The sequence below is a fragment of the Siniperca chuatsi genome, linkage group LG19 (assembly GCF_020085105.1).
Source record: "Siniperca chuatsi isolate FFG_IHB_CAS linkage group LG19, ASM2008510v1, whole genome shotgun sequence".
Classification (NCBI taxonomy): Eukaryota; Metazoa; Chordata; class Actinopteri; order Centrarchiformes; family Sinipercidae; genus Siniperca; species Siniperca chuatsi.
In genome coordinates this window covers 15,585,605-15,609,882 of record NC_058060.1, presented here as the reverse complement: position 1 = coordinate 15,609,882, position 24,278 = coordinate 15,585,605, and the positions used below count along the sequence as shown (strand labels likewise).

General features: G+C 41.9%; 2 protein-coding genes across 3 annotated transcripts; one reads left to right on the top strand and one right to left on the bottom strand.

The window, feature by feature from the left end:
• Nucleotides 1-8,665: 8,665 nt before the first annotated feature.
• On the bottom strand, nt 8,666-14,675 carry spice1 (spindle and centriole associated protein 1). Its single transcript, XM_044175710.1, has 18 exons — nt 14,490-14,675; nt 14,145-14,240; nt 13,847-13,894; nt 13,534-13,674; nt 13,245-13,347; nt 12,928-13,046; nt 12,640-12,728; nt 12,324-12,454; nt 12,071-12,196; nt 11,659-11,933; nt 11,246-11,377; nt 11,023-11,149; nt 10,824-10,937; nt 10,313-10,731; nt 9,564-9,747; nt 9,411-9,477; nt 8,929-8,992; nt 8,666-8,824 (listed from the first exon to the last, which is right to left on the bottom strand). Exons 2-18 carry the CDS (start codon nt 14,238-14,240, stop codon nt 8,768-8,770), a joined length of 2,292 nt encoding a protein of 763 aa, XP_044031645.1. The 5' UTR covers nt 14,490-14,675; the 3' UTR covers nt 8,666-8,767.
• A 2,117-nt stretch (nt 14,676-16,792) lies between these two features.
• LOC122866280 (protein shisa-2) lies at nt 16,793-24,263 on the top strand. 2 transcript variants are annotated; one of them, XM_044175722.1, is made up of 3 exons: nt 16,793-17,291; nt 17,408-17,734; nt 22,155-24,263. In XM_044175722.1, the coding sequence occupies exons 2-3, from the start codon at nt 17,428-17,430 to the stop codon at nt 22,715-22,717; spliced, it is 870 nt and encodes a 289-aa protein (XP_044031657.1). In that variant the 5' UTR covers nt 16,793-17,291; nt 17,408-17,427; the 3' UTR covers nt 22,718-24,263. The 2 variants fall into 2 exon arrangements, with proteins under 2 accessions (XP_044031657.1, XP_044031656.1); XM_044175721.1 differs by having other exon boundaries at nt 16,793-17,734.
• Nucleotides 24,264-24,278: the final 15 nt, after the last annotated feature.

Below are 24,278 nucleotides of genomic sequence, written 5' to 3'. Positions count from 1 at the left end.
GTGTGAGTGTGTATTACTCATGTTGTGGGGACATAAATCTGTTTAAACAGTCACATTATGAGGACTCGCCTTTCTTTTGGGGACAAAACGCAAGTCCCCATAATATAAATCATTACAATTAAGGGTGAAGATTTGGTTTAAGGTTAGGGTAAGGGTTAAGGTTAGGCAAGTAGTGGTTATGGTTAGGGTAAGTCTCCAGGAAATGAATGTAAGTCAATGTAATGTTCTCTGAAGTGATGGAAACACACAAGTGTGTGTGTGTGTGTGTGTAGAGCACAGTGTGATCCAGCTCTGCGGGTCCTGCAGCTTGTTAGTCATGCTCGTTAATATGCGCCTTTTTTTTTTACAGGCTCTGTTCAAAGACTGACGTGGTGTTTCATCTCAACCTTACCTTCACCATACAGTCAGAGACAGAGGAAGAGGAGGAGGAGGAGGAAGAAGAAGAAAGGGAGAAGTGAGGGGACTTAGTGGAGGTGAGGAAGAGTGAGGAGAGGAAAGAAAGAGTGGTCTATAGTGGAGTGGGTTGTACACATGGTTGTGGCTTTAAAAAAGGCACATTTACAAAACCAAAACAAAGTGAAGTCTTGAAAAATATGGAGACAAAGAAAAAGCACTGGAAAGAAAGCATGAGGTGAGATGATGCTGTCATGAGAGGACGAAGTCGGGAGAGAAGAAGAAGACAGACACAAATTTGACAGAGGGAGAAGAAAAGTTTCATCAAATTAAATCATATACTTTTAAAGATCCTTTTCATACAAATAAGAACAGAAAATTAAAGTCATTACAAACATAGAAAGCAGATGTTGAACTATCACAAAATAATCTTCCTGCAGACATGCAGCTGGCCTGCCAAAGGGTCAGTCACTAGAAACTCATCCTGTGCAGCCAAACATTGTTCAGACCCACAGAACTTTATTTAAAAATGTCTCTTTCAAAAGAGACCAAGTGTGAGTCTTGGGTTTGAATATTTCACTCAGAGATTCAGCTTCAAATAAGAGCTGGATGATACAGAATAAACTACTGTCGGACAGTGTGTTATAAAATGATTTTATAACCACTTTCCATCAAAAGGGGGACATTTTAGTTTAAGGGGTTAATCTGTCACCAGACTAACAGTGCAACAATAAAACAAAATTTTAAAGTAATAGTTTGGCCTTTTTGGGAACTGCGCTTATTCGCTTTCTTGCCAAGAGTTAGATGAGAAGATCAATACCATTATAATATCTGACCAGTAAATGTGTAGTTGGAGCCAGCAGCCATGAAGCTTAGCCTAGCATAAAGACTGGAAACAGGGGGAAACAGCTAGTCTGGCTCTACCTGAAAATGACAAAATCCACCTCCCAGCACCTATAAAGCTCACTGATGAACACGTTATGTCTCGTTTGTTGAATCTGTACAAAAAAGTGTAAAAATTACTTTAAAAAGTCAAATGATGTAAAATAGTCTTGTCGTCATCATGAGGTTGCCAGATGACCAGCAGAGGTTTCAGGAAGGTCCTGGCCCATAAATAGTCCAGTACATACCCCCCGTAAAACCACTACATGTCACACTTCGGTTTTCTTATGGATCAAACAAACGAGACATAACATGTTAATTAGTGAGCTTTAGAGGTGCTGGTAGGCATTTTTTGTTACCTTTTGACAGAGCCAGGCTAGCTGTTTTACCCTGTTTCCAGTCTTTATGCTAAGCTAAGCTTATTCAAGACCATTTATAGCATATATTATGTCATATTTGACGACTTTGATAATAACTTGCTTACATTCTGAAAATGTAAATGTAAAAGAGGCAGAAGTGGAAGGAAGTGGAGGAGGAGGTGGCGGTAAAAACATCGCACCACATCGTACTCGATACATACTGTGTGCGTGTGACCGCTCACTCGCCCTCTCCTCCCCTCCCTCTCCCCCACAGTCCTCCACAGGCACGCTAGCACCTCCAAGTCCGGAGAGCAAGGCTTTCTGGGGGATCAGAAACAGATGTGTCTCCTGCCCCTCTTCTCTTAACTCACACAAAAACACACGCTGTCTTGTACACACCCGCTGGCGGCAATTCAGAACCAGCACCAGGACCCAGCCGGAGTGACGGGGCAGCGTGACCCTGAGCTTGACCCCAGCCCGAAGCACCTCAGACAGGAAAGGGACGCAATTGGCTTCAGCTGTGACCCTCCGCCCCCTCTCTCCTGCCTGGTCCCCCTTTCTCATTAAGACAAACTGTTTTTTAAGGCAAAGCAGCTTTCACTACCACTAAAGCCAACACCCTGGAGCACGGAGAGGGGCGGCGGGGTGAGGAAGGGGGAAAGATGGAGGGAAGGTAAAAGAACGAGAAACAAATAGAGCTGGAGCAACAGGGGTACAAAGGAGGTAATGAAAAAAGAACAAAAGATCAAGGTGAAGGAAAAAGTTAGAGAGAAAAAGGGCAGAGTGTAAGAAAATCCAGACTAAAGGAGAGAGGGGGGAAAGTGAGGCATATCACTTGCAGCTGTTGCAGGCTCATGTTCCCAGAATCCATTGCAACTTGGCCCATTTTTTTCTAATGAGAAATGTCATGGTTACATTAATATCAAAACATCCAAAACAACAGCTTTGACTTGGAGAAAGAGACACAGAAATGAAGTCATTTAATAATAATGACAATTAAATCAGTGTAATTATAAACAGCAGTAAGACACGTTTGTCTTGGAGACAGACTGCTGAGTGTACAAACAACATATTTGTTTGTTTAGCGATGTACAGCAAAGACATATGGAAAGAATTGGACTTCCTTCAGTTCCATAAAAAAAATACTCTCCTCTGCTTTTGTCGTCCTTTCTAATCCATCAACCCCTCCAACCCCCTTAAACACCCACATTTCTCTTCCAATTTCTTCAAAACAGCGAGGGTTGTTCAGACTCAGTGGAAATTGTGTGTATGCGTCTGTCAGATTGCCTGTTCCAGGTCGTAGTGTCTGCAAAACTGCTGAAAACATTTGCATATTTCATGTTTGCCGACTTGCAACGGCCAAAACCCAAAGTAAAGAAAACAAACTATACAGATGTGTGTGTGTATGTGTGTGTGTGTAAGTGAGAGTGGCAGGGCATGCTGAGGTAGATTAATAGTGCTGCTCAGAGGGGGGTTCCTCCATTCAGGGCTGACTGATGTGCGTCCCAAATTGATTTATGAAAACGGCCCTTAATCAATTATGTGTGGAGAAAGAGGGAGCGAGAAAAGGAGAGAAGAAGAAAGAGAGGATCTGGGGTGTGGGGTGGGGGGAGGTAGAGTGGGAAATAAAGAGGATAGAGAGGATGAAGCTGCGGAGGGAAAGTGTGTGAATGATGCTGCTCCACTGAGGAATGTGTCTAAAGGACATCAGTTTATGCCACAGGTGTCCAACATGGTGGATGTGATGGTTTGTCAGGGACATACAAAGCACTGTGGCTGATCCTGATGTGTGCAGCAAATTCTTTAGGCAACACGCTGAGCATGCTGCATCCATAACCTTCATGCAAAGGACTTGTGACATAGTATTATGCTGATAGATTGGTTTTATTTGTCCAGACAGAGAAAGGGTAAAAAGTTGCATGCTCAGTCTTAATAGCTACATGTGGATGGTTGAATCTGTGCAGCAGTGTAATGTGGTTTTTGTAGTAATAATGGCCCAGTTTTCGGCCAGGGGGCAGCGGAGTAGAGTGAAGCTGCAGTTGTTTAAAAAGCCCTTCCCCTGCCTTGCCCATTGTGCCTGAGACAGGGGTGTGTGGGGGGAAGTGGGGGGTCACGCTGAGAGCTCGTTTCTCCTGCCTGTCAGAACTCTATCTGGGATCCAGCCGGAACTAATCAACTCCAATAGGCTTCCCCATTACCCAGGGTGCAATGGGCCACGGGCCGGGGCTGGCCGGTGGGAAACAGAGAGGAGGAGAAAGGAGAGAACCCCCCCCCAATCACACCACCACCACCAGTACCACCACTATCCTTCCACACACACACACACACACACACACACAAACACTCCATACTCCACCGGCCCGTGCAGCACACACAACACTCCCACTGTTTCACACTGAAGCAATAATAAACACTTGCAATAATATTTTCACAGCAAGCAATAGCCTGCTTCAGATCAGAACCTCGCGCAGCTGTGGCGTACACTCCTACGCACATGGGCACCCACTCATACCCACTCACACCCATATACACATACACATACACATACATTTACATACATACATACACACACACACACACACACACACACACACACACACACACACATACAAACACACACATTTCCTCGTCACACACGTCACACCACGCTGTTTCTAAAACTCCAACTGCATTTGCATCAAAACAAACTCACTTACAGTATAAAAACTAAGATCGATTGTATGTTTATAATGTTCATCTGGTAATTAAAACCTCTAAGGCATCACAATAGCTGTGATGATTCAATTTAATCTAATTTATATTAATGCTTCTTTTTGTTTGCCATACCTATTTTGAAAGTTGGGAAAATAATGTACATCAAAACTGAATGATGCTGAGATACTACCATTACTTTCTTTTCTTCTCTTTAAAAAAACCCAAAACATTCAATTTTTAGTGTTATGCGCAGTTTGGTTTTGATACTGATACTGACGTTATGTTTTACTATCTTTCCATTTTTATTTTAAAAAAAAATTATTAAAAATTACTAAAAAAAGTCACAATTGAGCTATTGCAACACATTAATATTGCCATCTAGTGGCATGATAACCACACTGCAACACTTAAGGGACATTGAAATTAAAGAATAAAGACTACATGACTTCTGTAAACTTTTCTAAATCTACAAAAAAAACCTACAGAGGTAGTGTTTTTAGGATAGGTTATTTGGATTAATGACATTTGGCATAATTATTCTGCCAAAAAACTACTCAAGAAACAAGAATTTCTACTGACTGCAGAAAAAAACAAGATACATCCAAACATCCTAATGATAAATCCATCCCATTATAGCTCAGGGGAAATGATGGTTCAAATGCTAAAAACAAGAAAAGGAAGTAATTATTTCCTTTCTCTTCCTAGAAATAAACTAGTTCCTGCTCAGGTCGCTCTGGAGTCTAGACGACCATCTGAGAACGCCTACGTCACTTTGGACACTATCAAAGGCGATAGTGTGTGAGTGTGTGCACAAACTTTAGTGTGTATGTTTTTCTAAATGACTTCAGCCTCCTTCACTGAGGTGAAGTGGGGGCAGATTTAAATGAGTAAAGAAAACTACCCCCCCATCCATGCCCCCACTTCATTGTATGTGTGTGTGTGTGTGTGTGTGTGTGTAGCATGCTCCAGTCTCATTGGGTGCGCATGTTTTTCCAAAATTTAAAAACTCCTAATTAATATCAGTTGAGGTTTTTTCACCTCCACTATAAGTTGCATGATGCATGTGTGAATATGTGTGTATGAGGAGTAAAGGAGGTGTGTTGAGGCTGCTGCTGAGAGGCCCAGATAAAGGTGGTGTTGTTGTTTGGGGGGGTTGTCACATGGGAACCTTCCCCAGGCCCTGCGGTGGAGGGGGGGCATTGAGAGGCACTGGGGTGGGGTTAATCCCCATTCACCCCGTCCTTCACTCAGCCGGGCCGGGCACAATAAGCCCCGCCCGCCTCCCCCTGCGTCTCCACAGTGACCTCTGACCCCACGTTTACGGCTGCTGTCCCTGGCCCCTTTATGCCTCCATCCTGTTATTATCTGCAATATTTACTCCTTTTGATTTCCCTGCTGGCCATTGTGGTCGCCCACACAGCACTCCTGACTGACGGGAAAACTCAAGTGCTCTCCTTCCTACTCCAGCATCACCCCTGAAACATTAAAACCCACAGCAAACACTACCTGAAGTGGAAAGAGTCAGCTTACAACCACTTATTTATGACTTTAGGCCACAAGGAGCTGCACAGAAGAGCAGCAGCCAATGAATGGACGGAGTCAAAGAAGTGCTGTTACAGCATCTTGTGGTTAAGATGCATTACATGTAACGACAACATCCCTAGTTCGATTCCAGCTGTGGACCTTTGCTGCATGTTATACCCCTCTCTCCCCCTTAGCTTTTCTGTCTGCATCTTCACAATAAACTATCCTATAAAAGCGAAAAGTGCAGTTAATAAATCAAGGCAGATTACATTATATTGCATTAGGGTCACTAGAATTAATCTAAGTACAGTCCAATAAAAATATTCAACACAAAAAGACATAATTTTCTTTGAAAAAGTGTACATTATTAAAACTATGAGAAACATACAGATATGATAAACACAGAATAAAAGATGAATATATATGCAATACATACTACATAAAAACATTACATTACAGTTAAATAAATCAGAATAGTACTACTACTGCAACTGATAAAATAATGTTATCATTTAAAATGTAGAAAATATAATAAATAATAAAAATGCATAGATCAGACAAATTCATCAACACACAAAGTCCTTTGTGTGACATCTCTACTTTCTTCCTGGAGAGACGTTCTTACCACTCAGACCCCAATAGACCTTTTTTAAAACAGACTTTTTTTTTTAATCACAGGTGTTACTAATAACATTAGTTAATTAATCTTGACTCAGTTCCATTAAGTGTCCCAGAAAGCCATTCAAGTGATTCATTAATTCCACCTGTGCCTTTCCTGCTTTGATAAGTCAAAATGTCTGCTGTGAAATAGGATTATCAGTGCCTCATGTACTCTATTGTATCTCTGATGTCTTGCCTGAAACACATCAGCACCTGCTGTTCTCCCTTATTAGTCTTCAGTTTCCTGTTCCCTGACAGTCTGCAGCACCATCAGGCCCACTAACTTCTTAAAACACGACATAAGTTGCTTACAGTACTTCTACAACATCACACTAATATACTGCTAACAGTGCAATTCCCTAAACTCAGGTGGAAATAATAATAAAATGAAATGAAACATGGATGTGTAATCAATACTGATACCAGAAATGTTTTTTAACATCCTGCCCTCGCATTGCCCTGTTTGTATCTAGAAGGTGGGTGCCTGAATCTTTATGTACCTGCTGGAAGTAAAACTGGACACCTCCCCATCTGCAACTGCTTGACAGACTTCTGTCTATCACTGCGGTGTTTAGTACCGAGGCTGTGTCCATTTCAGGAGTGCAGAGGGGGAGGATGTCAGAAATTCAGAATTTATCTGTATTAAAAAAGAAAGAGAACAATTAGGACACCACTTGACATTGACATACATTTAAAAATATTAAAAGTACTATTTTTGATGGATTCTTCACAGGGCAGTGGCTGTTTACCTGCTGCAGCCTGAAAGTGTGACTCCAGATTGCCATCTGCTGACTTTGGACTGCAGTGCACCATTTTCTCCTGCAGACACGCACACACAACCCAGTGCATATGACACGAATGGAAAGATGAATGCATCAGAGTCGAGTTATAAATGAGAGAGACAACATAAACAAAAAGTAAAAGACGAAACATGATGACATGATGGTCCTGTCACCAACATATCCAGAAGTCGGTCGTCATGGCTACAGTGCCTCCTCCACAGATATCCATGGTGAAAAAGTGCACTTGGAGACAAAGTATAAGTATGTATGCGTACATGCATGCCTCACGTTAACAGAAAAGCAAAACTAGAAAATGAGTCATAGTCTTGGATGGAGGGAGAGAGAAAGCACAGATCACTGACTGCTGAAGTTGATGTATCACATGTCAGTAAATCACAGTTAAACTAAACTGTATGAATTTTTAAGAAAAAACAAGTGTCATAGAAAAATACTAACAAAGACCACAAAGACCAAGATAAACAAAGACTTCAGATATGAAAGAGTCTGAGAAAAGAAGAAAAACAATTGTTTGTGTGCATGTATAGTATGTTTGTGTGCCATAAGTAGCCACAAGAGGCTATACTTTAGTTAAAGCCACAGCGGGTTGAAGTTCTTTTTCCTCCTCCTCTCTCACTCTTGCTCCTTTTTCTTCATGACTTATTGGCACGCAATTCCCTTCTCCCTTTGAAAAACACAAAAGCACTGAAGTGATATCAAACATGCCACAAAGACGTGGAAAAACAGACCATAACTAAACCAAACCACAGGCATAGAAACAAAAAGACAGAAAGTCCGACCACACTTAGTTTAGATGTTCATGCGGGATTTGATGTAGCTGAAGTTTATAATGTTTAGGGGGCCAGTACAGATGACAGTACACCATATGGCCCCTCAGACACACATAGGAGCTGTTTTTGAGATTGCTCAGTAGGGAAAATGATTCAATCTCAATTAGGTTGAATGAAAACAGGCATTTATACTGTATCTGCTCACATATATCACTTATAGGTACATATCTGCTTTTTCCCCACTACACAGTTTAACATGTTACATAAAAGCACAATATGAATGTACTAGAGGCATGCAACCAGAGACATTAAACTAACTGCACACAAACAAGAAACACTATGGTAAACAAATAAGCTTGTAATTATTGAGATTTGTGCACTTTAAGCATTTGGAGAAAGAAACGCTCATCATTCAGTGAGGGTGCATGTTTAGTGTTTTGTTGTAGATATACCTGCACATCCCAATCAAAAATTTCATCACTTTAATGAAGAAATGTGATTAAACAAGTATCTATAAACATTCAATGTCAAAGATTTCTAGATTCCCTTACAGAAACAGAGAGGACAAAAAAACCCCACAAAGTTAATTTTAAAAGTTCAACATTTAATTCAGTCATTTAAAAATACATAGATAAAATACTAAAACCACAGGTTTTAAATATCCCCAGGTTTACTCCTCTTCTTGTCATCTCACATGAGCAGACAAAGCAAACCACCCCTCTCGCTCTCTCCGTTTCTCCATCTGTTGAAGAAAAAAAAAAGAAAAGAAAAGATAATACAGAGTTTTGGATCCGAATGGCAACAGTTTGTACTTCCATGTAATCTATAGTTTGTGTGTGTGTGTACCTGTGTTTTGCCCCCCCTTGTTTCTTCTCCAAGACTGTGAGAAGACACTTCAGAACCAGCATATCTGAAATATAATAATTATTTCTAGTATGATCTTTAAAAATACATGTAACAGTCAGTCCTGTCCTTACTGTAATTATGAGTAATTTTTAGGTGATAAACTATTTCAAAAAAGGTAAAATCCAGTCAATCTGTGATGAGTTTAAATTAGACACCTTTACAGTTGAGACTGAAGTATAATTACCTATAATTACCATTTGGGCAGATAAGATAATAGTGAGTACTTGTATTACAGTCCAACTTTGTGTTTTATGGCTTAAAAGATGGTTTTAGTCTTGCCAAGTGTTTTATAAGAAACTAAGTTTATTAAAACAGTTTGCTGAAAAAAATCCAGCTTTCTAGCAAGAACCACAAAACAATGTGGAAAATGAATCCCCATGCCTCGTCAGGGAACATCCCTCTCATCTGAAAGAGCTACTCACCGTCTCTCACCACCAGTCTGTGACAGGAGCTCCTCTGCAGGCAGCAGCTCTGGATTTCCTCCTCCAGCTGAGAATGATATGATACAATGATTTCTTACAGTGAGTGGTAAATTACCCAGGTGGACAGAGACATGTCAGGTTGAGCCACCATACCTGCTGAATGTGGGCTGAAGGCAGGAGGGATGGGGGAATCAGAGGGAGAAACTTTGGCTGAAACATTTTGCTTCTGTTGCTCAATGAGCTCCAGCAGTCGACCCCTAGCTGCTGCACTTTGTCTGTTTAGCTCCAGGAGGCGCTGTTCCACACTACTCACACAGAGTGTGTTGGGTGATGTTGCCTGAGCAAGACAGAGAAACATTAATCCCGTGTGTATTTGGATTATCACCCTTGAAGGAAGAATTCTGCATGTTATTCACTTCTCTCTTCAAGTCCTTCCTGTGTTTCAAACCACCTGAAATAGAAGGCTAAAGAAGAAGAATCTATGAAGATTTCTGTGGTTTTGGTAGAGCAGGCAGAGAAAGCTTTAAGAAAAACAAGTTTTTAACACATTTCAAGATATGAAAGAAAGCTTTACATTTCAAGTAAAATGTTATGTTCCATTACCCTTAATATGAAACACAGAGTATTACTTTGTAGCAAAAACCTTTTCTACGATAGAACACACTCCTGGACAAATGAGGGACTACACCGTCATTGTAGCAAAATGTTTTCTTCTAATTTCTTTAGTTATAACACACTTCAAAAAGAGGAATTTAATCCTTAAAAAGCTTTAGAAAAGTAGGATATCTTGTGGCAAACTTTATTTACAAAGCCTAGAAAATTTTGAATATACTCAAAATGTGATGTATGAATGTGCCTTTTTAGCTCATGTAGGTAGGTCACCTTGAGAGACTTAATCTCACCTGATTAGTCAGTCGCTCTCCTTCAGCAGCCTGGACATGCAGACTCCTTCTCCCTGAGCTGCTGGAAACTGACTCTCTCCTCTCTCCAACACTTTGGGGTGTGAATCTTCCTGTGCTGCTGGAGCTCAACCTTCCCTCCTCCTTGCTACTGTTAGGCGATCCTCCGACCCCTGACCCTAGGCCCTTAGCCTGGCTAAGCTGGGCCTTGATCAGGTCGTTCTGTCTGCTCAGCTGAACGATCTCAGCCAGCATGGCCTCCGGAGAGAGCTGTGAGCTGAGAGGGTCAGAGGTCAGTGATAATGAGGAAGTGGAGGGCAGGCTGGTGAGGCTGGAGGCTGAGCTGTGGGCCTGGACGTCCTCACAGGAACGCAGGATATCTACAGGAGGAAGCTCCTGGTGCAGCTGGACAGGATGAGTCGCTGAAGAAGATGAGGGGAAAGCAGCTGACTGAGTAAGATGGCATGAGGGCATATGGCTGAAATCAGATAACTAAAAAGAACCAGGCTGTTACCAGGAATTTGTTGCCAGTTGTCTCTCTGTCGAGGGGGAGAGAGCAAGACAGCAGGAGAAACAGAGGCTTGTAGTGGTTGAGGATCTCGCTCAGCAACGGGTGCAGACTGACAAACTGTTTACAACATGTAAGAGCATATTATGCACTATTTACTAACCAAATATTCATGCACAGATAGACACACACACACAGTATGAACCTGCAGCTTTGACATCAGAGTCTTGAGGTGGGTCCACGTGTGCCTCCAGGAGTCCAAGACCCCCCATCACCAACACCACTGTGTCCAACTTCTGCTCCAGCTCTGCTGTCTGCTGCTGCAACCCGGCCTGAGAGGAAACAAAGGGAAAGAAACAGGATTTATCAGTACAGTTGGAATCTGGACAATAAACTAGTGTCAGACCATGTGGTGAGCTCTGTCTTACCTGCAGGGCGGCGGCCTCTTCTCGCAGAGTCATCGTCTCAGCAGTGAGAGCATCAATCAGCCCATGCTGCTCTCTCAACTCCTCCTCCAGTCTTCTCCTCTCCTGAGCCTCATTCTGAGCTTCCTCCTCCCTCTAAGGACATATCATGAAATTAAGGAATGCTCCATCACAGTGTCAAACATCAAAGCAATGCTGAGCTAAAATAGTAAGATGTGTAAATGTTTTAACACAATGATTAAAAAACTTTGGACCCTCAATGAGACCAACAAAAACTCACATAATAATCTTTAAAGATGTAAGAATTAAGAGCCTATTGTGGGCATTCTTGTAATGTGCCCATGTATGTTTGCTGTATGGATAGGTATTGTCTATAAGAGCATTTAATAAAGACTTTATTGGATCAATAACAGTACCTGTTTGAGGAGGTGCACTAAACGTCCCAGAATGGAGACCAAGGCGACAGAGAATCCAGTGAGGCCTTGTGTTTTGTGCTGTTTTTGACTCTGTGCTGAAGCTGGTTCAGTGTCAGGACTCAGAGTATCCAAGTCTGTCTCCACCTGACCCAACATGGCTTGCAGCAGGCCCAGACTGGACTGGTCCCCACTGAGAGAGGTAACAGAGGAGCCATTCAGCTCCGAACTCTGAGAAATACACTTCCTAGTCCTGCTGGTACGACTACTGATCCTGCCTAAAAAACACAAGCAGAGAAACACACTAAAGATGCCACTCATTTCTTCTGCTTATTGCAGTTTTCAGCCGTTCATATGATCACATTTTCACACAGAGTTACACATTATGAAGAAACAGATTTCTTCCTGATATTACCTGACGTGTTGAGAGGCAGCTCAGGGTTCAGGACCTGAGAAACCAGGACCGACGGTTCCTCCTTGCCTTCCTCTGACTGGCTTTGTCTGGACCGAACACGCTGAACAGCCATGGTGGCATTGAGAGCTGAAACAAGGTGGGATGAATTTGTATGAGGAAAAGGATTTCAGACCTGATTATAAAGTAAATTTTTCCTTGTTATGACTGCAAAACAATTTCCCCTCCTCCCTTTGGGTTCATCTTTTCATGCTACCTGTTTGGACTGGTGCACTGCCGGATGTGCAGGGGGTTACAGGAACATAATCTCTTTCTGCCGGGTCACAGTTGGGACGATGCAGTATCATTCTTCTCCGAGACTGTGCCTTCATTTTTCGTACATTGGCCCTGCAAAGAAAAGGATCACAAGCAATGTGGTGATGTCAGCAGGATCTGAAGCTTCAGTAGTAATCAGTAAAAGCTTCACATATTATTATTTCCCCCCTAACAAAGAACACAAGTCAGTCTCTTATCTAAGATTGTGGTGGTGTGTACTGGTTTGCAGGTAGTGTCTGTTTTTCAGGCATTATTACCTTTTGATTACATGATAGTCTGAATTGCCAGTAGGACAGGTATCTTCATCAATGTAGTCTTCCTCTGAAGCCTCTACTTCATTAAGAGCCTGGAAAGAACCATTTTACAAATGCAAACATTTCTTAATACAGACCAAAACCTTTAATGCAAAAAAGTGCACTTACTTACATTTCATTATTATTAAGAAAAAATTAGAGATAAATGGATGAAAGCTGGAAAATCATTAAGTAATAAAACAAAAAAGTATGACATTACTTTGACACACACAGACCCCCACACACACACACCTGTTGGTCCATCATAGACTGGCTGAGCAGTGACAGCTGAGTTGGAGGATCTGGTCTCTGGAGCACAGGCAGCGCTGAGACAGAGTCACAGTTTGGAGCCATTGTCACACTGGGGTGCCCTGCGGAAAAACACAAACACTGTATGCAACCAAAAAAGCCTTAAAATCTTAGGAAGAAATAATAAACAGAAATACTTGTTTACTAATTAACATCTAATCTTCTGGGAAAACCAATTATCTTGTTCAAAATGGTGAAAAACATGTCTACAAGCAGGGAACAGGTGAACACTAGCTATGAGTGAATGAGAGGCTTTCTACCAGTCTGCCTGTGTGGCGCATCTCCAAACAAGTCTTTGACCACAGCCATGGCTCTGTCAGAGCGAGCCAGCACATCCTGCAGCAGCAGCTGGTCAGAGAACACCTGCAGCAGTGAAACACACCGCCATCACCAGCAGCAAAATCTCTGTGATAAACTCAGCACCAGGGAGGAGCTTCAGTAAGATTTGCATTTGAAATACTTTGTTTTTGTTTCTTCTAAAATAAAAAACATCAAGTTAGCAAAAAAAAAAGACACTAAAAGTAATGTGAAAATCATCGTCACACACACCTCCCTGATGATGCTGAGGCTGGCGTGGTCTAGAGGTGCAGGGCTCCCAGTGTGCCTGAAACGCCGTTTTAAGGTTTTCTCTCTCAGCTCCCACTGAGCCGCAGCCTTGTTGTGGGACTTGTGAATCTCATGCCGATGGCTCTGAAGCAGAAGCAAACAATCAGATAAGCAAATAACTGTTTTTATTGTTTCAGTACAATCAGCTCACTAAAATGATGTTATATTATGAGACGAAACAGTATGAATTGCTTTTCAGTTGTACACGTCACACTAACAAAGCACCAATGAACAAGCACACAGTCAAACACCTTACCAGCTCTGCAGGTGTCAGCTTGTGAACAGACAGGTCACTGACAGTGCTCTGAAACCCACAAAAGAGGGCTGTCATTTATTCTTTATAAGGGAAAATGTTCACAGCAAACATAAGTGGACTATCCTCCCACTTGTGCAGCCGAACTGTAGACTACTTCATCTAAACGTCTACCAAAATAATGCACTATTACTGTCTTAAAAATGAATCCCCAATAAGTACAAGTACATGACAGAGATAGTTAATTGTAACTGAGTAGTCTTCATACTTTTCAACAGGTGGAACAGCTGTCAGTACTCACCACCCACTCTCTTTTGGGAGCTGCTGCCTTCTTGGGTCGAACAGGCCTTTTTCCTTTGGTGTGTTGTTGTGGACGCCCCACTCTCACAAACGACATCTGTTCACAGACAATATGAAAAGATCAGCCCTATAGCTTCAAAGTAGAGACACTGAGTTGTTTTGTTTTAACGTGTAGTTTGCACATGTACACACTTCACCAGAAAATGTGACTAGTGGATGAAGGCTCCTTCCCAATAGTCACAGTTATTTGCGGACCAGTAACGTTAGCTAGCTATTTGTTTTCACAGGGTCGCTAGCTAAAATGTGATTTGATACAAAGCTAGCCAAATGTTGAAATAGCACTTACGTTTTCCGTTACGAAGCCACACTTAGTTAAGTTACATAAGAAGAGCGCCTCAAGTTGTATGTAACTTTGGCACCACAGCTTCGAGGTTGTCGAAGTTGAATAGTATCAAAATCTCTTCTTCCGTTTGTTCAGTGACAGTTTTTCAACAGTTGCGCGCCACTTCCTGTGCTGTTGCCACGGACACCGCTTCACAGCGGAGCATGATGGGAAATGAAGTACTGCGAACAAGGAGGCTCAGCGGCGGAAGAGGAATCCTTTAATAATAGAATTATAATAAAATATATAATATATAATGACAATTATATAATTCAAAAATATAAGTATTCATTATACAGCAAAATGGCTGCTGTCAGTGTTATAATACCGTCAAGATATAATCATTATTACTGATGCAGCATTTTTAAGCAGCATTTTAATGTTGTAGCTGGTAGAGTGGGAGCCAATAGCTATACTACTTATGCTGCTGGGTAGTGTAATTCATAACCAGTGGTGAAAGAAATATTCAGATCCTTTACCTAAAAGTAGCTGTACCACAGTGTAAAAATAGTGCATTACAAGTAAAAGTCCAATATGACACTTATATGTAAAAGTACAGTATACACTTAAGGTATCAAAAAGGTATCAAAAGTAAAAGCCCTCATTATGGAGCAGAATGGACACTGTCAGTGTTTTATTATTATCCTACATATTTTATTATTTTATTATTACTACAGATGCAATACCAAGTAAGCAGCTTTTTAGAGTTGTAGCTCCCTGAGGTGAAGGTAATTTTAAGTACTTACAGTATGTATATAATTATATAGCAATGCACTGAATTTTATAAGCTCATCCAATGAAACAAAATATAAATACGCAATTATAGTACAAGGACTACAAAAAGTACAAGTACAAAGATTGTAAGCCATTTAAGTACAGTACTTGAATAAATATAGGCTACATAATTACATTCCATCACTGTTCATATGATGCATCATATTAAAATGGTTTTGTATGTAAAATCTTTTCTTGCAAAGTAGCTAGTAAATATAGCTGTCATATAAATGTAGTGGACCAAAAAGTATATTTGCCTCCAAAATGTGGTGCAGTAGAGTTATTAAGTAGCATAGATGGAAATACTCAAGTAAAGTGAAAATACCTTAGATTTGCACTTAAGTATCCAATAGAACTTGAGTAAATATACATTAAACCACTTTTGTCTAAAATACATTTTGAATGTCAGTAAAATCCCAACTAGCCTACTTTGAAACTGTAGCCTATATGTCAAACACTCATGGGATTTGTTAACAGGATGTAAGATGAATATCTCCATATTCGCTTGACTGGCGTTATGCCCCTAATCATTGTTTTTATCAGATTTAGAAATATTTTATTGATCCCCGAGGGAAAACTCTTTGTTACAGCTGCTCACTATCACGTCACACAGCAGAAGAAGTACTAATAGAAAAGAAATAGACACAATAATAAATAAGTCTGCAAGCAAATCGAAATATGATGACACTATAATACACCTTATTCAAAATAAGTACAAGTGGGTATGAAGTATAAAGCTAAGAACATGTGGTACTTTTGCATTTATGATTATATTGGAATCACACATATAAGCCAATGTGTTCCTCAAAAATAAGTCACCTTGAAACACCCACCAAGCAAAACTTGTGTAACTTATCTAATTTATCTAGTGGAGTTGCCAGATGTTTGCAAGCATCTGGCAACTCCACTAGATGGCATTGTCACCATGAAAATCCCTGTTGGTGTGGGCAGAGGAAAGGACCAAACTGCCAAAACTCTCAGCTGCTTTTCACCAGGAGACAACTAACAGTCATTCAGCACAAAGCTCAGCCTGGAAACGTTTAACTGAACTTCTGGGCAATTGCTCCAAGCAAATCTCTGATGTGGAATGATGAGAGAAGCTGCGTCAAGTCAGCAACAATATGTCACCGGAAATGAAGTGATTTGCTTTCAAAAATAAAAGCACTGTTTAGTTAAAAGTTTAGCATGATGTGGGCTTGCATTGACGGTGACACATGAAAGTGATTAACAGCAAATACATTCATAATTTATAGCTAGTATAGCCAATCAAATTATTATGTTATTATTTTTGCATCTTCTATATAATAAATTATTTAAATTATTATTTTTCGAATTATTTTCCAATTTCACTTTCACAAAAAGTACTCCATAAACTTGCAATATGCACATTTTATTCTGCGTTAGGGTTTTATTTTTAAAGTTTCAACCGGAAGTTAAACGATTTATCACTATTAAGGGAGGGGGTGCATCTGACTTGTTACACGCCCCTCTCACTCAAAGTAGGATAGACTCTGCGCGCTTTAGTTCAACCGGGCTAGACTGACTCAGACTTGGTTGGCTGACTCCTGATGCCCAACAATGCAGACCAGGCCACAAACGTTTGAAAAGTTATCTTTGCGCACGGGGCTGGCGGCGAGGGGTCTCAGGAGCGACTGCAGCATGGATCAGGCCACAAATGTTGGTTTCTCTGCATCCCTGTGGAAAGTCATTTGAAGAGTCAGAAGGAGACATGAACAGCCTCGCTGCGGTGCCAGAGGAGATCATTTAGTCTTTCCATGCTGGATTTAGCAAGAGCTCTGAATGTTTAAATCTGGAGTATCAGTTAAGCTTAAGTTTATTTCATTTCTGTGACAATTTTACTTTCAATAGCATCTCCTCGGTGTTTTGTTTTGTACAACCCTTGGATAATCACCTACACTGCGGAGTCACTTTTGGAGACGTTGGATCTGAATTACGCACGGGATTCCTCTAACCAATGACAGCTTCTAAGTGGTTTGTTGCTCCCTCACTTCACCCCCTCAGCTCCCTTTATCGCACCCATCCACCGTATCACTCCCCTCACCAGGTTAGGTAGACGCGGGGAGTGAAAGCCTCTCTGTCTCTTTCAGTGCGCCAGCGTGGGCCGAGGATGTGGTGGGGGGGAGGTTTCCCGATGTATGTCACCGTGATTGTGACTCTACTCCTGGTCATTATCGACGTGAAAGCCAGCGGGGAGTATTGCCACGGCTGGCACGACTCCCAGGGCGCGTGGAAAGAAGGGTTCCAGTGCCCGGAGAAGATCGACGGAGAGGACTCGATCATCTGCTGCGGGAAATGCGAGCTGCGCTACTGCTGCTCCAGCACGGACGCACGGCTGGATCAGGGGAGCTGCGATAACGACCGGCAGGCTCAGGCGCCCGGGACAGAGAGCAAGGAGAACAAGGACTCCGGTGCAGGTATTGGCCCATAACTTCTACTGTTTCAACAACTTCTACCACAAATATTGTTGATAAGCATAATCAGTCATCAATATAAATAGTCTTAAAGAAAACATGTTCATACCAGTTATAACAGCAAAAGACACTGCAAAAGAGGCAAAAAGCAATGATAAACACACAAGAAAGATTTATAAAAATAAGTAGTTGTTGGAAGGTCGTTTTGGAGTATGGGGACTGTCACAATAAAAGCCTGCAGCCCACCCTTATGCACTATATTCACAGTGATTTATGTCAGAGAAAGACTGTGAATATTAAGACAATGTGCTAAAACTAACTTGTTGCTTTAGCTTTGTGGTCAGTGTAGTATTAGTCTCAGCTAAATCTTCTGTTCTTAAGGTTTATTCCAAAGGCATTTAATTGAAATTGGCTTATAAATAAATATAAATGCTAATTGTGTTGACGCCATGCCCGAGGCGCATGCACAGGATGTCTTAAACTTGATATTGCAAATTGCAGCCCTATTACAAGGTTCGGTTTCCTCTCATAAACCCAACAGTCCCACAGTACCTCCCTGTTAAGAGGTTCATCTGCTGCCTGTCCCGGTTTGGCAACGACAGCTGCACAGGAGACAGCAGCAGACTCCTCCACAAAAAAAAAAAAAAATACAAGAAACTGTTAACTGCACTCACAAATGGCAAACTGTGCCGTGCTGCACTTATAAATAGCTGTGTTTGTTCTGGGCCTGTAACAGTGCAAGAGGGGGCCGGGCTCAGATCACGCTGTCCCCACGGGGATCAAGTTTGGACTTGACCGGATCTTGGACAGTGGATCACCAAAGGCGCTGACAGCTCTGCTCATGAGGGGGGAAAAAACACAAATCGCGTTATGTATCATTTCCTACCAGGCTAGTGGAGTCCCTTTCCCGCCGTGAAACTCCTCCTGTAATCCCCCACTGCAGTCACCTGGTGTTTGTGGGCTTTCAAGGGATTCACACTCAGACCTGCTTCAAACAAACACTCATATACACACATTACCAAAACTAAAGGCAAAATATAACCCATATTTTCCATTTTATATTGTGCAGTAGGTAACAATACAAACTTCTTTCTCCACCCTGGCTCCCCATTCATCATTGCTTACATATTCATAAATTAATCTACCATAAAGCCCCTTGAAGCTGCAGCATATCTTGAATAAAAAAGTATATAACAGCATTCCAGAAAAACAGAGCATGAGAGAAAAAGGCAACACAGGCTTACTTCATGTTTCCCTGGAGGATATTATGCCCTCTTTGGAACCTCCAGCTATAATCTGTCATTTGCTAAGACTATCGTGCCTTATCACTGCAGGAAGAGGTATATACATTTCATTCAGTGGCCTCCAGCCAAAATAACTTAAAGAAAAGCAGCTTTTTCCTCACGAAGAAAAGTGTTTTTATACAAGGTTTGTGCATTTCATTCATTTTTCATACACTTGCAGCCTATTAATCATCCAGGAAAGATACACACACACTGTAATGTCAATGGATAACAGGCAGGAAATTATTAATGTGCTCAACATGAAGGAACATATGGTATTTAGAAACAGGAGAATGCCCTGTGGGATAGACGAGGGAGAGTCCAGCCAGCGCAGCCACAAAGACTGCCCAAAACAAGAGCTTAAGAGAGGGGGCTGCTGTTACTGCGGCATGGCTGCCACAGCTCAGCTGCAGCGACAGGTGTGGAAGAGTGACAGGGAACTATAGGAGGGGTTCAGCCAGCATGTGCACAAGATGAGGAAATCAGACATAGCAAGAGGTAAAGAAATACAGTCCTTTTTTAGAAATGTAGTAGACAGTCCTGAATTTGACAAAGCGAGAACAGTTTTCCATATTTGATTCAGCGGTGGAAAGTAACTAAGGACATTTACTCAAGTGCTTACTTCTACTTCTACTTCACTGCAATTCAGAGGGAAATATTGTACTTTTTACTCCAGTACATTTATTTGACAGTTACTAGTTACACATTTTAATTTACATTTAAAAACATATTATACGCTTATAAAGTGCAATACATTGTTAAATAAACCAGTGGTTCCCAACCTTTTGGCTTGTGAGTCATGTTTCAGATGTCTATGAGTTGTTAACAGTTCCCCAAAGAAAGGTATCCAAAGAGAAATAATTACTTTAAAATAACTGTCCAAAGAGGTCAATGCAGCTTTATGGATGGAAATGTTGGTCAGTCAGTCAACCACTTTGGTCCATGTTAAAAAACCTCAACAACTATTGAACATCTGTACTAAAGTTCATGGAAGTCCATCCATGTTCCCCTCAGGATGAATTGTAATAACTTAAGTGATCCTTTAACTTTTCATTTAGTGTCATCATAAAGTCAAAGTTTAAATTTTTCCAGCACTTTGTTTTATGTCTAAATACCTGCAAAACTGATAACATTCCCATGAGTCTCAGCTGCACTTTGTGTTTGGCGTTAAGTGGCAAATGTTCCACCTTGAGCAACAGAAATGCTTCTTATCCACTGATACATTAGTAATGATCTAATAGAGATAATTATATATCAATCACAGGGGACCATTTTTCTGCATAACGAGTTCTTTTACTTTTGATACTTTAAGTACATTTTACTGTTAATACTGCTGTACGTTTACGTAAGTAGGACTTGTAATGGAGTATTTTCAGATTTCTGTATTGGTATTTGTACTTAAGTAAAGGATCTGAGTACTTCTTCCATCAATGTATTTGCTGAACTTTAAGTGGTGCTTTTTTCCCCTTCCATCACTGATTTACAGTACAGTGCTTTGGAAAGCAGCTCTGCAGTGAAAGGAGGGATGAAGTAACACAAGACGAAAGTTTTCTGCAATTACTAATTCTCATCAGCCGTGCAGAGAAAGGGAGTGGAAGCAGAGATGTTGAGTTGGAGGCCATATAAGTGCAGGAAAAGAGGGCAGTCAAAGGCTCCCTGGGACATTTCTGTGCTTGTAACTTATATTTGTGTTGCCATAACAGAGTTCCTGTTAAAACCTGTTTACTGGAAGGTGCGTAGCTGTGAGGTACATTAGCCTCTGAAGTTGACACCACTTCTTGTCAAAGGGAACTGGGTCAAGGTCCTGGTTCGTTTCATGTCACCATGTCTCGGCCTCTTCTGACGCTGGCCTATGTCTTTTAGCCCCTCAGCCAATGAATGTCCTCCAGTTCTTAGCAGGTTTCATGCAGTAATCCTTTTAATACCCGGCTACTTTTTGATGAGCATTTTGAAAAGTTTCTCAAGGTCGGGTGGATGTATTTCAAAGAGACAAAAGGAAACTGGAGCCAGTTGCCACCTCTCTCTCTCTTTGGCATATGGTTATACCTCCTAACACATGGGCACATTCAAAGCGGAAAATAACTACACCCTGTGGGAACAATAAAACACAACTAATCACTTATAATGTTAACAAGGTCGTTATTGTGTTTGTAAGGTGTTTGTGTGAGTGAGCATGGGAGGAAAACACTTCAGAAGTGACTTCATCTCGCCTGTCACACTGTTTCTGCCAAACAACATTCACTCTGTGCCTTTGCTACTTGGTCAAAAGGTGCAGTTAAAACAAAAACTTTTTTTTTGTTTTTTAAAGGAAAGTTATTGTTGGTCATGTTTCAGAGTTGTTGCTGGAGCTTCTCCTGCTCATTTAGCAAATGTACAGACTGGAACTGAGATTTTCACATATAAAAATGTCAAGATTTTTACACGTTTAATAATACCTCTGCTATTTGACCCGACAAATGAAACTCTGATTGGTGGGACTGTGAGAGTTACACAAGCGCTGTTTTAAGAGTCTGATTTGCTGTTTTAAACAAAAAGAAAGAAAAGGTCAGTGAGGAGGAATTGGCTTACTCCTTTGATTTAAAGGGCTGAATAACCTCCCATTCAGCTACATTAAATCAGTCAACTTTAATACCCTTTTTTAAGCAGAAGCCAAGTACTGTAGTTCAACTTGAGTAACTTATTTTCAAAGGATTAGTCATAAATAGCTGAAGAAAAAAAGAAGGGTCACAAATATCTGCTGGCAGCCGGCCTTAAGAATGTCACCCATGCAAAAACACACAGGTCTGCAGGGTCAGAGGCTGGGGACACAGCAGGGTGCTCAGGATTAAAACAGATCAAAACAAAGTTAATAACTGCTAATGAGAGCCTGGGACTCCCTGGGGACTCAATCCCAGTGTAGCTCTCATTCTTCTACTCAAGTCCAAACACTCCTCTCTGCTCAGTCTTTTGTTTCACTGTCTTACCCAATCTCCACTCACATGTAGGAGCTTTGCCTGTGCAGAGAAGCAAGACGTCTGAGTGTGAGGCGGCATTGCTTTTTGAAGTTTACTGTTCAGCGTAGAAGTCAATACTTTGCCACAAAAGCAAGTCTGATAGCTGTTTTGTTTAATGTGAATGTGTTTTTTCTTCTCTCTCTGTAGTGCCCATCTATGTGCCGTTCCTGATCGTGGGCTCAGTGTTTGTAGCTTTCATCCTGGTGGGCTCTGTGGTTGCTGTGTGCTGCTGCCGCTGCCTCCGGCCCAAACAGGAACTGTCATCAGGAGGTGCAACAGGAGGCGGGGCCGGCGGTGGTCGCCTCCTGGAAACCATCCCTATGATGGCCAGTGCGGGGACCTCTAGAGGTTCATCGTCCCGCCAGTCCAGCACTGCCACCTCGTCCAGCTCCTCCGCCCCGCCCGCCGCACCCCGCCCTGCTCCCCCTCCTCTCATGCGGGCTCAGGCCTCCTGCTGCCTGCCCCCTGATGCCAGCGTCTTCGTCAACATGCCCACTAACTTCTCTGTACTCAACTGCCAGCAGGCCACACAAATCATGCCTCACCAGGGACAGTTTCTGCACCCGCAGTACATCGGCTACGCCCACCCTACCCCAGCCTTCCTGGACCCCACTCAGGGAGGGTACAGGCCCCTCCAGTCCCCCTGCCCTCCTCCCACCGGTGTGTCCAGTGTCACCAGTGACCAGAAATACCCTCCAGTGACTGTGTGATGAGGGGCCAACCTGCAGACCACTCTGCCACTTTGTTGTGATGTTTAACCTGTGAGGTCTGCACCAGAGACCTTTTGGGGGAAGCTGCCAGAGTGGAAAAAAGAAAGGCAGGGAGTCAGACTCACATGAAGGACTCATAAAGCCATTTGGGCAGCAGGGTCTGCCCTGCTATTGTGTGTGGTGTGTCTCTGTTTAGTGTGTCATATATGGTCTCCTGGAAGGTTGGAATGAGCTAAGCTCAGCCTATGGTGGGGTAAGATGGATGCATAAACAATTTTCTGTCTTGATGCAAAGACAAAACTGCATATTGGAGGGTTATACAGCCCAGATGGGTGAGAATGCACAGCTCACTGCAGCCTGCAGCTCAAATAAAGACTGCATGTGTTTGTATGTATGTGTATGTGAGAGTGAGAAAAAGATTTGTTGGCTTATATGTGCTGGAATGAGTGATGACTGGATGATTTATAGCAGTGAACTGTATGAAAAGTGGATATTCAAGCAAAAAAAAAAAAAACTATGACCACATGCTGTGTTTATGCCATGTGCACATCTGCACTTGTGAATGGTTGTGAGTGGTTTATACAATACAGTATATGATTGTTTGTGTTGAAAGTATGAGGAAAGAAAGCATGTGAAAAGATGTTTGTACTGTATGTGTGTGAGTTAGTGTGAAGTGTGAAGGGATGTGGTTGTATGAGTAACTGTGAGTGAACTGTGTGTAATGGGAAATGCAGGTGGCGTGATGTGAAAGGCAGTCGCAATCTCCCTGCAGAACATTTAAACTCTAATGAAGTGAACACAGGACATAGACTGTGACGCTCCACCCTACTATACAACCCCCCTCCTGCCACCCAAAAAGAAAAAATACAAAAAAACACAACTGCCCTGAGTGGAAACACACACACAGACCCCCCCCCCAAAAATATCAAATATTCACGCAAGGCTGGCAGTTAATGTACCTGACAAGTGTGAGTGTGTGACAGAGAAGGAGTGAGAGGCACCTCTCTGAAGATTACAGTTAATTATACAGTGAAAACTCTGCCAACTGCCCCCTTCACTTCTCTCCTGTGAGAGGTGTACGTGTGCATGTGTGTGTGTATTGAACACTCCCACAGTTTAGTGCGTTACCTGAGGGCACGGGCAGCTCCAGGGCAGCTTTGAGTCATTATTTTCCACTTGAGAAAGGCACAGAAATGACGGTCATTGGTTGTTAATCGGAAAAAAACCCCCAAAAACTAGCCAAACTTGCATTTTTTCAGCTGTTCTCTGTACTGTTGCGCAGCTGGGTCACTGGTAACTCAGTAACATGCAACTTGAGGAATGTGCTGCTCCACTGAGCATGAAGCCTTTAATGTCCCTTAGTGCTGAAACCGGTGTGTTTGTGTACCTCATCTGTACTCTGAGCACAACGTCTGTAAGATACAGTAGGCAGCTTGTGTGTGACAAAATAGGAGCATCTGTAAAATTATGTATGAAAATTGGTCCAATTTGATGCAGGAGTGACATTTTTCATATGAATTCTAAAAAATAAACTTTCAAACAGAAAGCAATGTGTTGAGTA

Excerpts from the sequence above, each read along its gene's own strand:
- LOC122866280 (XM_044175722.1), top strand. The coding sequence starts at position 17,428 with ATGTGGTGGGGGGGAGGTTTCCCGATGTATGTCACCGTGATTGTGACT. Across the intron at positions 17,735-22,154 it reads GAACAAGGACTCCGGTGCAG|TGCCCATCTATGTGCCGTTC; the intron begins GTATTGGCCCAT and ends CTCTCTCTGTAG.
- spice1 (XM_044175710.1), bottom strand. The coding sequence starts at position 14,240 with ATGTCGTTTGTGAGAGTGGGGCGTCCACAACAACACACCAAAGGAAAA. Across the intron at positions 10,938-11,022 it reads CTCTGATGTCAAAGCTGCAG|TTTGTCAGTCTGCACCCGTT; the intron begins GTTCATACTGTG and ends TGTTGTAAACAG. Across the intron at positions 9,478-9,563 it reads CTTCAGCCCACATTCAGCAG|CTGGAGGAGGAAATCCAGAG; the intron begins GTATGGTGGCTC and ends TATCATTCTCAG.